The sequence below is a fragment of the Manis pentadactyla genome, chromosome 3 (genome assembly GCF_030020395.1).
Source record: "Manis pentadactyla isolate mManPen7 chromosome 3, mManPen7.hap1, whole genome shotgun sequence".
NCBI classification, from domain to species: Eukaryota; Metazoa; Chordata; class Mammalia; order Pholidota; family Manidae; genus Manis; species Manis pentadactyla.
The window spans coordinates 98564557-98580676 of record NC_080021.1 but is presented as its reverse complement, the minus strand read 5'-3'; the positions used below and the strand labels follow the sequence as shown (position 1 = coordinate 98580676).

General features: G+C 39.8%; 1 protein-coding gene across 4 annotated transcripts in view; it reads right to left on the bottom strand.

Annotated features, from left to right (window-relative positions):
• Positions 1–16120, bottom strand: part of CELF2 (CUGBP Elav-like family member 2) — a 722220-nt gene that overhangs the window by 278281 nt on the left and 427819 nt on the right. Inside the window, exon 1 of one of the 4 annotated variants that reach the window (XM_036908146.2) lies at positions 9350–9529. The exons of the other annotated variants lie outside the window; for them this stretch is intronic. Coding sequence (XP_036764041.1) covers positions 9350–9402 — 53 coding nt within the window. The 5' untranslated portion in view covers positions 9403–9529. Of the gene's footprint in view, positions 1–9349; positions 9530–16120 lie in introns of those variants that run through there. 4 annotated transcript variants of the gene reach the window in all.

Here is a 16120-nt window from a genome sequence, read left to right as displayed (position 1 = left end):
CAACGGTCATTGTTTGAGCACTGAATTATCACTGGCATTAAAAACTAAACTCTCAATAGAAACAGAGTGCTAATAAATGCATTTGAACATAGAATACACACTGTTTGAACTGGGAGAATCCTAGTCGTGTCACCCTACTCAATCAGTTAACCAGAATACAGTCTCTTGACTATAATTTTCAATGTTTTTTGCACAAAGTTCATATAGAACTTAAACACTGGTGCCTGATATATATGGATCAATGTTTACAAACAGTTAATTTTCTCTTCCAACTGGTGTATTTTGTGACAAACTTCCATTCTTTATTCATTTGCATAACTTCACACATCACCATCTCTTTAAAAGCGATAGACTATCAGCTACGCAACTAGAGATGTACCAGTTCTGTTCAGTCTACTCAAAAAGCCACCTTCACAAAAGGGGTCACCCTCACTTCTGGCTCATCCTTGCAAACTAGAATCCAAAACATCTTTCCCCTGTCACATTTTCAAATTCAAATTTTAGTAACATAGCTGTTTTGATTTGAGAGAGAGAGAGAAAAAAAAGCCCAATGTGTGCTCAGAGCCATTTGGAGCAAGAAATACAGGCGCTATAAGGGGATTTCCCATCATTTCCAGCCAATAAATTTGAAATCCACATGAATTTTAAGTACCTGAGAGAGTATCTGACTTTGTGGCCATGTGTTTGTTCTTGGCTTACTCTGGTTTCATTAGCAACTTGCAAAAATAAACAATGGGGTTGTGTTATGTGCTTAAAAAAAACCAAACAGATCCTTAAGTGATACATTGCAAATATATCTTTTCTTAGCTTCATAAAGGTATCTCTTAAAAATACTTTTATCACCACTCATAAATTTACAGTGATCAACTGATCACTACCCTTACCCCATCAAAGCCTCTGGAATGGCGAGTTTATCACATTCCTAAAATGACTTAAGTGAAATGAAACGCCAATAAAGATGAAATAGTTATTAAGCTCTTATTTTACATATTTATAAGCATTTTAAGTAGTCACTCTCCTTTGAGAACAGCTGCTACCGGCTTTTTGCAATCCCTTGTTTTTTTGAATCTGTTTTTAATAGAGCAAAAATACACAATGGTGAATTTATCTTTCTTGTGGAGAGGCCCTCATGCTGAAGATGGTTCTTTGTAAACATACCTTCGTGCTCGAAAACGAGATGCCCCTCTAGAGTTTTCAGCAGCCTCGGTTCCAAGGGGGTGAGATGCTAACTCGGTGGACCTGTCAGACCCAGAGCCCAGCCAGCTCATCAGGTCCCGCTCAGGCTTGCCTTTCCCCTTTCCCGCTTTCTCCATTTTCCCCTGCCGCTGCCTTCCCCCACTTGGCTTTCTCTTTCTCTCTCCTCTTCCACCTTTTCTCTCACAAATGGGAGCCAGACAGGGCCAGAAGCTGTCCTCCACAGCTGCTGGCTGAGGAGACAGGTGACCACCAAAGCAAGGGGTGTGGCCATGGGAGAAACCAAGTGTGCCTTGCCTTGACCCCGGCTGGTTTTGAACTAGGAACAGCTGTCTCTGGGGCCAGCCATGGGATTCCTTTCCAGACATGTCCAGGGAGCAGGAGTGGGGGATGTACAGCTGAATCCCATGAAGTGAGCAAGGATGTGGAGGTTGGGAAGGAGACGACTCGAGGAAGGGTGGAGAGGAGAAGGCATGCTTGTGTTGCATGGCACTTTGCACACAAAGGCACTCAGGGAAAGCCCCTGCAGGAATGCTCCTGTGGCCCCTCGAAGATGCCAAGATTTGTCCAACTATACCAGGTACCCTTATCTGGTGCCAGCCTGGCGGCAGGAATATTTATCCTCTCTGAATGAGGTTTTTAGTTCCCTGGCAATCTGCCCTTCACCCCTCAACCCTCACAAAGTGTTTCCCCAATTGGCCAAAGTTCTCATCTTACTGTCACATGTTGTAAAACTGAAAAAGGATAGACTGCTGCCTGACAAAATACAACAGCTGAGCAGCAACAGCTGGGTGGACACAGGAGCAGGCATGACATGAGGTCCAGGGAGCAAACAGCAACAGGTGTGGGGAAGGAATGGGAAATGCAAGTTTTAAGCCTTAGGGTGGGGCTGACTGAGCCAGACCTCCACAACATTCAAAATCTCGCTTGAGTGGGAACCTGGACGCATGACAGCCCCATGTGCCTGAATGTCTCGACTTTTTCTGAAAAAAACCATCTTGAAGAGTGAGGATTAAGAGAGGAGAAGTCTGGGTTTCTGTGAAACAAAACACATGAATGTACGTTACCCACAATGATGATGGATCCCATGAAAGAGCTTGTGGTTATGGGGATCAGAAGTCAACTAATGGGGTACATGCAGATCAGACTCTTTAAGGTAAATGCTACTTTCAAACTGAGTGACAGGATGATAAGATTAAGGAACCAAACCTGTTAGATTGTACATTTGATTCTGTCAAAGAATTGAATGACACTGAGAATGCATCATTTAATTTTCTGATTCATCAGCTAGACCAGCATATGCGTGGCTATCATTTCCTTGCAGGGATAATGGATGAAAAATCAAAATTTACCATGATCTTCAGATAAGAAGTACAATGTAATAACCTAATTATTACTTCAGCAATTATATAACCAAGCTATTAAAGTGACATGTAGGTTGAAAATACATTAAGGTTTTGAGCACAGGAAATTTATTTTTTCCCTATAATATGGTTCAAATCTCTAGCCATTTTTAGCTTATAAGAGAGGTTTTTGAAAATCCCAAATGACTTTTTATTTAAATTTGCTTTTGATGCTAATTCATGAAATTCATTAGGGAAAAAAAACTTTTTTTTTCTTTCTTCCTCTTAATAGAACTACCCAAAATCTTCATGGAAAACTGTTGAAGCTTTCTCCCCAAGCCAGGTGGAATATGCTGGATCTTGTTTCATCTCTATGCTGAGTTACCTTTGTTTCATCTCTATGCTGAGGAATCCTTTGTTACCTGATCCCTTGGTCTCTCAATATTCTCTGGAAGCTCATAGCTCCATTTGTCCTATTTCACAGGAACATGGCAAAGTTAAAGCAGAGGAAGGATGTGGATGACTTTGGGATCTGAAGGAGAAGATGGTGAAGCTGAGGATTTTATTCTGCTAATGGCAACGATGAGTCCAGAGAGTTGTCAGGATACCCTTCCCTCTCCTCCTCACTCATCCATCCTTCAAGACCTGGTTCAGCATCTCTCCTCTGCTTTACACCACCTGTTCCCTCTCTGCTCCATGCCTATTGTGAGCTTCCTGATGGCTGAGGCTGTCCTATATCAATAGGGCACAATATATATTAGTTGAATGATTGGTCATACTGCAGTGGGACATACTGTGGTCCTTTATACAGATAAAAAGAAAAGTCACATTTCAATTTCATAATGCTTTAAAAGCCTCTGTCCTTCTAACATCTGTTCCCATTCTACAGATTAAAGCCTGAGAATAGTGAGGTCCAGGATGCTTTAATGCAAAGGCCTCATGAACAACAAAGCGGACAAGTGGGCATATAGAGAGAGTTGTTAGAACCCAAAAGGAAAGACTGCTATACTTTTTTCTCTTCTTCTTCTTCATCTTTCCTTTCTTGTTGTATGGCTTCCTCAGTGGCAAAACTATGAGAGACACACAAATCAAGGTCCCCAGTGAAAATACAGCACCAGGGGGAAACATGACTATAAGTGTCACATATTAGATACTTACACTGTCAAGCTGGCCAGGGAAGGAGTGTGGATGAATCCTGTGTTAGAATCATTCTACTCCAAGCTGTGGGTCTATGGACCTGTGACTTTATCTCTCTTGATCTCAGTTTTTCATCTTTAAAATGGGTATAACATAACTACCACTAACTCTTGGATATCTGTGAGGATTAAATTACAGTTGACTCTTGAACAATGAGAGGGTTAGGGGCCCTGCCTGCCCAGTGCAGTCAAATTCTGCATTCTTCCCCCAAACTTAACTACTAATAGCCTACTGTTCATATTATGGTAGTAAATCATATATTATATATATATATAAATTATATATATATACATATATATATACACTATAAATATAACTACATATATTTTATGAATTCATGAAATAATAACTTTTCTTTAACTTTTTTTTAGTATTTCTAGGCTACATGGTTTCCCTGGGAGTTTTTTTTTTTAATTGTCACAGATCTCCAAAAAATGTTCCAATATATTTATTGGAAAAAATCCATGTATAAGTGGACCCATGCAGTTCAAACCTATGTTATTCAAGTGTCAGCTGCATATATAAGGTAAAAGAAACCACCCAGCATAGTGCCAGGCACAGAGCAGATTAATTATATTTTGATTTTATTCCTTACTTCCAATTACAGTACAGTCACCCCTGACTCCCCAGGACCTGCATCTTTGTTTAAACCTGGAGCTGGCAGGTAGAAAGGAAAAGAGCAAGCCAGTCCTAATCCTATCATTCTTGTTGCATTAAAGTTTTCACTGGCACTTGTACTTCTAAGGCCGGCAGCCAACCCCAGAGGGAAGAGGAAGGCTATGGTTTGTGGAGTGCAGACACTGGGCATCTGGGGCTTGGGATGAGGTCTCCGTCCCTTTTTATCAAGTCAGTTTCCAAAGAGAAGGTCAAAATGAATTTTAATGGTGGCTACCAGGAATCTGAGCCATCTGCCCCCATGTCAGTGAGTTTTCATTTCCAAAGATGCTTCCTAAATCTCTGAATGCACAGGTAAGCCATCTCACAGAGCCCACAGGAGCGCTGGCGTCCCGGACAAGATATCAAAGAGAAGGCATGTAGCATGTAGAGATGATGCCTTTATAGGCACCCTGTGTTACTGAGATGCACAGCTTTACGGGATGGCTGAGAAACACCTGATCTGCCTCAGGACAAGGCATAACTGCCCATTTTGGTCAGTCCACACAGCAGCTTGAAGCCAGCAATGCCATCCATAAGTTTCAATGCCCAGCTTTACTAATTGCAGCTGCAGCCTCTCTCAAGACAGGGATTTAAAATGCCATGGATCTTGTGGGTTTATCAGCATAATAACTTCAAACTTGAAGCTCTTCTTGACCAAGACAACAAAGTTTGTTAAAAGGAACAATTTTACAGGAAAATCCTAGTTTTCATGTTTCTGTAGGGGCATGCCGGCAAGTCCTGCTTCATAAACCCCGGTGATTTGTCGCAGTCCTGGGTGGGTCACCTTGGAATGAATGGGCTGAGCTCAAGCTACCTTGGTCATACATACCACTCTGGGCCTGTGCCATCTTCTCCCCACAGATGCCATTTTCTGTTAACTGTGGTGGTCTTGACATACAAGAAAATGTGCTGGGATCAGTCAGAGTCAGAAAAACTCACTAGGGAAGGTAATCATACCTGTATTTGATCTTCCCTAACAAAATGACATGAGGCAGAGGTTGAGAACAAGGTGTGCCTCATTCCACATCAGGGTTACCCAGCACATTTCTGAGTTGAGTTCAAACACACACAGGCACACACACACTCACACAGTCCTACATGTATGTTTCACTTCCATCTCAGTGCAATCTCTGCAGATTGGTGCCGTGTGATCCAAAGGGAGTTTCAGCTCTGGACACTTCATTCCCCTTCTTAGTGGGGTACAATATTAAAGCCTCACAAATGCTTTCCTTCCTCTGACTCCCTCTCCCCAATGTCAGTTAAGTAAAAATGCTGCATATTTTAATTGTCTCCAAACCACTGTCTCCTCCTTCCTACAGAATAAAAGTTACTATGAGTTCAGAAAAACTCCCAAAGCCAATAACCATTAGAGAAACAATCAATAGTTTTATGGAAGGAGAAACCTGCCCCCTCAACAACTCCCGCAGGAATTACCAAAACGTACAGAGAAATTCAGTGAAGGCTAATAAAGTTGATCCAAGGCATTACTGCAATGGAATGGACTGTGCTTGTTATTGCTCAGAGAGGTGGCTATAAATGGTACAAGGCTGTGGAAGATAACGCTAAACGAACTGCATTCTCTTAATGACTGTTACAGAAATCTCCACGCAAGAAACTCAGTTGAAAATTGCTAATTTCCTCACTATGGCAATTATAATAAATCAGAGTGGTGTTTTTGCATCTACAAATTCTGACCCCTTCAATGACCATTCCCACACAACTCTCTTCCTTTTGGATTTAACCTTTCTTTTCATCCACCCAGGTTTTTCCAGGGCTGCGAGCAACGAACTTTCCATGAGCTGCATTTTCACCTAGCTCACCCCCCTGATGACAATAATTAACATGAAGTCACTCTTTGAATGACTTCCTAGGTATTTGAGCACAATCCCCACTTGCTGTAAACTTCCACATATGAATATTAATCAAATGCTCTTTGTTCTTAGCCCAAAAGGGATATTTTGCAATGACATACACTCACATTAAGAAAAAAAAAGCTGTGAGGTTTCACTGTAACAAATAACGGAAAATTAATACACTGAGGTTTCAGGGTTCGTCTGTGGACTGCTGAGACTTCTCCCAGGCTCATGTGTGAAGGCACACGGGGTGCCATCGTTACCCTGTTGAAAGAAGCCATTTTCTCAGTTTGAATCTTTTCCTGTTTCTTTTCTGCAAGTCTCAGCTCAGAATTAAAATTTGCTTTGACTTTTGTTTAGGTCATTATTCAGAGGGAGCATCAAACAGAGAGGCTTGGTGGCAGGATACAGATCACATATCTTATTACTATTGCAGAAATAGATGGAGACAAGTTTGCCAGCTTTGGGAGATCTCACACCTTCTCCATCAGGCTAAGGACTAGATATCTGTATGTTGGCCAGTGGAATGGGAGTCTTCAAATTCTGGAAGCTGATAATGGGTCAAATCACAGGAGAAACAAAGTAAGGATTTCCCTTGTTCTTGGACCTAACTATGATGACCCAGGAATTAAAGTGAACAGACCACAGGTAAATTATTGTAATAGAGTAAAAAATTCGACAGGGAGGTTTCCTGGTTATTTCTTAATTTCATCAAGTTGCTGACAAGCAGCTAGGGAGCATGGAAAGCTGCTTTTCTCCCTAACCACAAACATGGCTTTGCAACCTTTGTTTTGGAACAAAAATTTCCCCTGAAAGCAGAATCTAGGTAATGGTGCTGGAAACAGTGGGTCAGTTTCAGATTCAAAGCTTCGTCAATTACCTTTTATGAGCTCATCCTAAAAGCAATTATCGACATACCCCACAGAACGAGCCGTTCAGATCCCATTGGAAGTAGGAGAACATAATAAGTATGCATTTAAAATCTACTCTATTCACAACGGATAACTCTTAAAATATTATTATAAAACTACAGATACATTTTGGGTCCACCCGGGCTCTGAATATATTGTCAATAGAAAATCTACACTTGAGAAGACAATTTATTTAGCCTGTTACATTAATTTAAATAATTCCGAATATTTAAATAATTCTTAAATATTTCACAGCATTTCAACTTAAGTTTAAGAAACTGAAATGGCATGTCCAAAATCTAAAAAATAGTTAGTTTCATAACTGTGTTTTTATAAGGAATACATCTTGTTCCTTATTTACTGAGAACATCATTAATTTGAACCATAATAAAATCCAAGAGGAAATATTTGTAACGAAATATTTTTAACATTTTGCCCTTTAAAATTATTTCTTTTCTCTTTAAAAAAATTAGAAACTTAATTTTTCTCTATAAATTTACTAATATTTTTCAGTATATATTGCTCTGGCACAAACAGCTATTCAAGCAAATCCCGAAAATGTTAGATAAGATATATTCTTTATGGAAACCAACCTTACAAAGATGATTGTCACATAAATCAATTACCACTTAATATTCTAGGACCAATTCTTTTACATCTCATGTGAGAAGAAAATGGTTTGAATATTTGAGAACTTTGAAATAGATTTTCCCATTTTCTCTTTTTGAACTCTGTCTATACCTTAGAGATCATTGCTTATCTTATAAAATGAAAGATCTTCGAAAACATGAGGAATGTTTGCCCTGCATAAAAATGTATTTTATGAGCATATAACCGTATATCAAAACTCAATATATTCCATAGAGACTTTTAACTCAACAACTTAATAGGCTATATAATAGTTTGTGACCCAAATTATAAGGGCAAAAGTTGCCACTTGAATTTGTTGCCCTTGAATTTCTAAACTGTTTATCTGCCTAGATGTGAAAAAGAAGGTACAGGCTAGAAATTACAGTTTACTTAAACACTGGAAATGTTTCTCTTAACTTCTTTTCATACTATGGTTCGTAAGTGCATCAAACAGGCAAATTTTAAACCAAGTATTAAACACTGTAGAGGCATGTCTGATAACAAGGTATTTGCCAGAATGATAATGGTATTACAAGCAGTCTCAATCAATACATTTCCTTCTGTAGTTAACAGAGAAGTAAGCAATAAATCTCGAACTTAATCCAACCAACAGAGCTGCAAAATGCAAAAAGCACTATGAACGGGAGATAAATTTTTAAAAAGCACAAAACCGCAAACAAGCAGTTCTAGAAGCTCTCCATTCTGTATAGTTTATACAAACAAGATTAAGGCAAATAAAAAGAGTGTTGAGAAAGAAAGAAAAAAAAAAAGCCCCAGACATGCATTAAGCTAGTTTGACAGCTCCATTGTTCAACCGGTCCCATTGTCAGACCCAAAGATGTATTCAGTGCTACAATGTCTGCTAGCAAATAAACAAAAGACTACATTTTTCAAAGCAGAATGCCAATTCTATCATAATTCTTTCTCTGCTTCCCAAAAGGTCAGTGGTGGCTCATTCTTGGTATGCGATGGAACCCTAACATAGACGCAGGAAACAAATATTTGCTTTCATTACATAGGGACCCAGGACGCCATGCATGAATAGAGGTCTTTAAACAGGTACACATTTTGGCAAACAGGATAAAGTGATCCAAACCTGGTAACACAGAAGGACTATTTAGGTAGGCTAAGTCCAGATTAGAGCGGTATTTAGAACGCAAGTCTAATATGGAGTCTCCTTAGCTCCTTTTTCGGTGATTATTCCATGCAGAGTACATGATAATAACAGAGGCTTAGATATTGCAAAGGAAAGGACAAACCAAGAGCCAGATTTAGAGCCTTTAAAATTACCTACTGGCCACTCACAAATAGCAGCGAGCAAACACAGATTTGCTTTCAAACGGCAACTAGTGCAAATATAACTCGCACACAGCTGTCCTTTTCCTTTCTCTTGCTTGCTCTTTCTCTCAATCTCTTGGTCTCGATTTCCTTTCCCCTCCTCTCTCTAGATTCTTTTTTTTCTCTTCTAAGATAAGGCAAGCTACTTGATTCAGAGCATGATTATTGTTTCAGCCAGCTCTAGAAACTAGCAAAGCAAAAATTAAAAACAAAGGACACAACATACCTTAAAAGCAGCTCCTCATTTCTCATAGTAACAGCGGATTTGGGACAGCGCATGCTTTCTACACTGATACACTGATAGTCTCAACAAAAGCCAGTTCAGAAGTACGCTCAAACATCAATGCCACAGTAGCTGTTCACTAATGCGCTCCCTCTCTCTCTCTCTCTCTCTTTCCCCACTCTCTTCTCTAGTCAAATTCTGAATGGTGGAGCAAAGGGGCTCCTGCAGATTCTCTAAGTAGAGATAATCCTCTCTGACAAGTTATGTTGTCTAGGCATATTTTTACATTAATACACTGTGCTGCCTATAGGGGTCTTGTTTGCATTCGCTCAAACCTGGCTGGTGTTAGTTCTCCTAATTACCTTAAAAAATTGGAAAGAAAAATAAGTAGCTCATTTACCTTTTTCTTATACATTTCATAGCAAAACTAGTTTCACATTTTCTTTTTGCTATTAACTATCATCAAGTCTTGCAGATGACTAACAGATTGAGATAGGTCAGTGTGCTAAAAAAGATTTTTGCTTCTCTTTTCTGGGACACTGAATTCACAGCTGGATTCATCTGTTCTTTGCCTCTTGTCCTCAGGAAGAGTGACAAGGTCAAGAACCTTAGCCCCACCCTGGGTCCTGGATGCAGAGAACATATTTTAACTCTGTGTACACCAGAGATCTTGTAGATCTGAGCATAATTCACCTGAAGCAGGACTTCTGAAGGAGGTAGGCGATGCAATGACTGGTTTGTATTGAAGTTCTAATCCACACTGGAGCATCATCCTCAAAAGACCAATTAGATACTCTTTCCCAAAATAAGACAAATCTGCTTCCCTATACCGTTATACTCACAGGGTTTAGCATATACAGTTAGCCAGGGAAATATACATTGTACTGTGTTTACTGGATTTAGAATCCCACGCAGATTAGCCAACTAAAACAGCAAGTAAAACACATACAAGAGACAAAATGCTATGGACAGAATAATTGTCCAAAAGTGCAAACTAAGGCATCTCTCCAGGAGATGTGTGTTGACACGAAGCCAAGAATTCCCTCAGCTTGGATGGAACAAGGCAGAACACAGCCCAGCTCTGATGTGAATCACTGAATACTGGTTTCCTCACTGCAGGCTCAAAGTACTTTCCCTGTTCTTCACCAGCACAGCCACGCAACTCAGTAATAATCTGGAGTGCAAACACTTGTGGGAGTAATGGTGGTATGGGGAAAGTAATGACATGCTCCTTTTCCCTCCTACTTGAAGATCTGGAATGGACCCCAATATCTTGCTAGATCTCTGGCCTCTGAACTTGGTTTTGGCTCAGATGGGGAAATGGAAATGTCCTGGAGGGTGATAAAGATTCTCTAATCTCTTCTGCACAGTAATCTTGCTTAGTTTATCAGTTGAATTGACGACAATAAGCAATGGTGACTGGTAGCCACCACCATTCCAATAAAAAGACATGATGAATAACTTGATGAAGGTCAAATAATGAGCCAAGAGCCCTGTCCCTAAAATGAGCATCCTTTTACATTCCCTTCCTTCATTAGAGCATATGAGTTACAGAGTGAATATTTAAAAATGAATTACCTTGCCAGGGAAAGACATTATAGAAAATCTAAGGTATTGTTTGGAAGCAAGATAAACATCATGTAAATGAGCTTGGAATAGAGAGACTTTGGCGAGAGAGAGAGTTTGAGCCATTCCCCTGGTGACTTGTGGTGAGTGCTGAGGCAGAAGTCACTTAACCTTGCTGTGGCTCTTTGCCCCAGCAGTTAAATAGGGATGACAAATGCTAATTTGTTTTAAAGCACCTGAAGAGCTTGTAATGAAATTGGGTGTGTTCTGTCAGTGCAAATATCAATAAAAAGTGGGATGAGTGGACTGGCATCAGCCATGGTTTTGTCTACTAGAGAAAGATATGCTGCTCAGACAAAGCCCTTTCCTTAATAGTTCCACACATTTTCTTAATTAAAAAAACTTTTATTGAGGTATAATTGACATATATGTTATTAGTTTCTGGTGTACAAATTATGATTTGATATTTGCACATATTGTGAAATGACTACCACAATAAGTTGAGTTACCATCTGTCACCATACAGAGTCACAAAATTTTTGTGTGTGATGAGAACTTTTAAGTTTATTCTCTTAGCAACTTTCAAATACATAATACAGTATTGTTGACTATAGATGATGTGCTGTGCATTATATCTGCATGATTTGTTGATTTTATAACTGGGAATATGTACTTACTGAACCCCTTCATCCATTTCACCCACCTCCTCCATCCCCACCCGCTGGCAATCACCAATCTGTTTTGCCTTTTTTTTTTTGTATCCATGAGCTTGTTTTTTTTTTTAAGATTCCACATACAAATGAGATCATATGGTTTTTGTCTTTCTCTGAGTTATTTCACTTAGCATAATCCCTTGAGATCCATCCATGTTACTGCAAATGGCAAGATTTTATTATTTTTGATGGCTGAATAGTACTCCACCCACCACACATGCACGCACACACATGCACGCTTACACACACGCCCTCCTCTTTATCCATTGTTGGATCATATGGTCATTCTATTTTTAATTTTTTGAGGAGGCTCCATACTGCTTTCCATAGTGGCTGCACTGACTTACATTCCAACAGTCCACAGGGCTCCCTTTTCTGCACATCCTCATCAACACTGTTATTTCTTGTCTTTCGGTAATAATCATTCTAACAGGTGTGGGGTGGTTGCTCATTGTGGTTTTGATTTGCATTTCCCTGATGGTTGGTAATGTTGAGTATCTTTTCATGTGTCTGTTAGCCATCTGCATGAATTCTTTTGAGAAATGTCTATTGAGATTCTCTGCCCTTTTAATCAGATTACTTTATTGCTAATGAGTTGTATGAGTTCTTTATATATTTTAGATATTAACAGATACGTGATTTACAAATATTTTCTCCCATTCAGTAGATGTGCATTTATGTTATAGGTAATTTATAGAACAAAAAGCTAAATTTCTAAATGAAGCATTAATGATTCCAACTTTTTTCTGCCTTCTATGCCTTGTCTTTGCATTCTGACATTAACATTACAAAATAATAGAAAATATCATTTCAATGAAAGTGTATAGTATAAAGTACCACATATGTAGGATCAGGAAGTACAGATTCCTTCTTTGATGAAGGATGGGACAGTACAAAAATCTAGCCTGACTCCCAGATGCCCATCCTAAAAGAACAATCTTGGAATGTGGAGGCACTGAGGATGTTAAGTCTATTTAGTAGCTAGTTTCAGATACTGTCTTAGTCCATGCAGGCTGCTATAACTAAATACCACAGGTGGGTGGTTTATAAATGACAGATATTTATTTCTTACAGTCCGGAGGTAGGGAAGTCCAAGATCAAGGTGCCAGCACAGTCATGTTCTAGTGAGGGCCCTCTTTCTGGCTCATAGCTGGCACCTTTGTACTACGTCCTCACCTGGTAGAAGGGGCAAGGGAGCTCTCTGGGGTCTCCTTATACAGGCACTAATCCAATTATGAGGGCTCTACCCTCATGACTTAGTCACCTCCCAAAGACCCCACCCTCCTCATACCATCACACGGGGCATTGGGAATTGAACATATGAATTTTGGGGGTGGACACAAACATTCAAAACACAGCAGATATCACAGAATTTCTGCCAGGTTTAAGTAAGAGACATGCCATATTGTTATGAAAGCTGGAAAGTACAGAATTCAGGAAGTAAATATAAGGTCTTTTCAATCCACTTTTTCCAAGAAGTGGATTTCTAGCACACCCCCTGTGTGACACCTAGCAGGTGCTTAATAAAGCTGGTGGGTCTGTGTGTGAGTGGGTGATATCTATCCAGAGGCAGTATAGAGCAGGAGGACCACAGTTTCTCTGACCAGCTTTGTCAGCCTCAGAGGAAGGAATTTTCTAGGGGTAAAATGGGGACAAAGTGGTGACATCCGCATACAGGGACTTGTGAGCCCAGAGTGGCACTACGGAAGGTGCTGGAATGAATGGGACGTGCGAAATCATGCTTTGCCAGTCCCCACCCAGGTCTCTCTCTTGCCTTTAGGGGAAAACCTTCCAAAACTAAAAAGATATAGTACTCCCAAATCATTACCTGAAACATAACACTGATTCAGGCCTTCAAGTGAAGCCTCAGTAGTGAGGAAAGAAAGGGTTTTATGGTAATATGAACATCAAAGTAACCTGAGTTCCTTGCACTGGAGCACAAGCACACAATACTTACCTCCAAGTCATGCTTTAGAAGCAGGAGGCCACTATCCCAGTAACAAACCCTAAGTCCCAAACAGACATTCCTTCTACAAGCCATGGGACTACTGCCTCTTTTTTAAAATGGAGATGTTTACTTGGAAGAGTCAGGCATGGGGATGACTAATTAGCAAGAGTAATTGTAAATCCCCTTAAAATTATAAAGTGTCATATTTACCAATAAGTAGGTGTAAATAATAAACAATAAAGTCTTTAGAGCTCTAAGAAGCCACTTGGAAATATGCACTACATGAATTTAAGAGGTATTATGACAAAGAGTACTAATATTACTTACTACAAAGGAAAAGGGCCATAGAAACAGACACCCTAAGTGGGTTTGGAGAACTATTTCTGTGCAGGTAAGGAGAGGCCCGTTGAAGACAAAGAGAAGAAAGCACAGGATTTCCCATGAAAACAGACTATTATACATAGCCTTGTTGATAAAGTCACTCATTACCCAGCAAATAAAAATAACATGTTCACAATTGAGTGGTAAATTTTGGCCTAATGTTTTGCCAAGGGCTATTTCTGGGCAGATGGGGAATATTGAGAGGGCCGCAGGTGAATGTATATAAGTTAAGCATTACCATTTACATGAAAAATGGACTAAGTTTATTATTGTTATTTTTAAGCAGACCCATGCACACACAGCCATCTTCCTGACTGTTCTCCCTGCCATGTCAGAGAGCTGCTGTGACCTGGCCAGTACCCATGAGTCCTCAATGGACATGTATAGTTTGGTGCATTTGTGGACCTCTACTTCTCAGTGGTTTTGACCCTACTAGGAAGTAAAGGGCCCAGTGTAATGAAGGTCAAGAGTGGAGCAGGCAAGTCTTCCTTACGGGGTAGTGAGACCAAGATGGGAATTCACGTGATTATATGCAGTGAAGAAAGGGAAACCCAGATGGTCTGGGAAAAATGGTTTTGGAAAATTACAACACATTTGCAGCTATTGAATTTCAGAATACACGGGTACTTTAAACCTGACATTTCTTTATATGTCACTCTCTGAAATTAAATGATCTACTTATTTACTTGTTTATTATCTGTTTCTCACATCTGAACCTGAGTTGCATGAAAGTGGGAACTTCCTCCTTTATCACCACATTAGAACAATGTGCAGCATATGGCAGATACTTAATAAGCATTTGTTCAATGGCTGGATTTCTCTGTGAAGCATTCTTCTTGTTAAGGGACCTAATTTCAGCGGCTTACTGCCATTTAACACAATTTGTGAAATACTTACCACACTCAACTATCAGCAGCCATTAGACTAGAACCTCTAATGGACAGAGAGATTAGAAAAGTCCTGTTCCTGATTTTAAGGACTTGGTAGATTCATTGAGATAGAATGATAAGCTTCTTGTTTTAATAGTATTTTTGACTCTAAAGCACCATTTATATGAGAGCATAAAAAATAAAGTGGTAAATGGATACATTTCCCTTCTTACTTTCCATAACACTGAAGTTTGGGAGATGATGAATTGCAGGCAAGTAGGATGGACATTGAAGATGAAATAGGCAATCAAAAGTTTCAGAATAAGGGGCACTATGAGCTGGAGCATGATTTTTGTGATGTCTTGAGAAAAAGCAAGTGTCCTTATGGGCAAGGAACAAGAATCACAGGTCAATCTCATTTTGCTTCATTCGTTTGCAGGTGCAGATCTGCTCCATGTATTTAACTCTTTAGTGAACTGTGCCATAGCTCCAAAAGTTGGTGGGTTACTCCCTTTCTCCCAGTGGAGTTCTGCACTGCTTCCTCTCACCTTACTGGGGTCCCTGGGGATCTACAGCACATTATCTGATTAGTTCCATCTCTGCCTACTATTAAGAACAAAACAAAATGGAAAAAGCTATTAAATGCTACACACATTTCTTTAAGTCAGTTCCTAATGAGATGTATCTTCACTTACAAAAGTGTATTAATTTGATTTTGTTTTATACTGCAAGGGTAGACATTAAACATTACTCTGATTTCTCTATTTCTGTATATATATATATATATATATATATATGTATGTATATATATGTGTGTGTATATTATTACAACATATGTGGTAAATGTTCTAAGAACATGACTAAGTCTTGATCTTCGAAGGAAAGCTCCTAGAGGCAAAAGGGATAATGGACATGAGGCAGAAAGTGGCACCCTGGGGCTGAGGGAGGAAGGACATTGCATCCCATACTAAAAACTGGCACTAGGCAGCCATGAAAAATGTCAGTGCAGCCCTGCCTCTCGAACGTTCACTCTGGCTTCAGCATGGTGCATGACCTGGGGACTGAGAGAAGTCTGGAGTCAGGGAGCAAGGTGGCAAGGCCACTGGATACGTAAGAGATGATGCAGCCTGCGAAGTAGTTTCCTCTATCTGAGAACCTATTTGTCAGGCTTATTCCAGACCCTCCACATAAGATGAAATCACTCAATTACCAGTGCACTCCAGTAAATGGACATTATCATCCATACCACACAAATGAGGACGCTGGGGGCCTTGGCAACAGAGAACGGCTGAGCCGA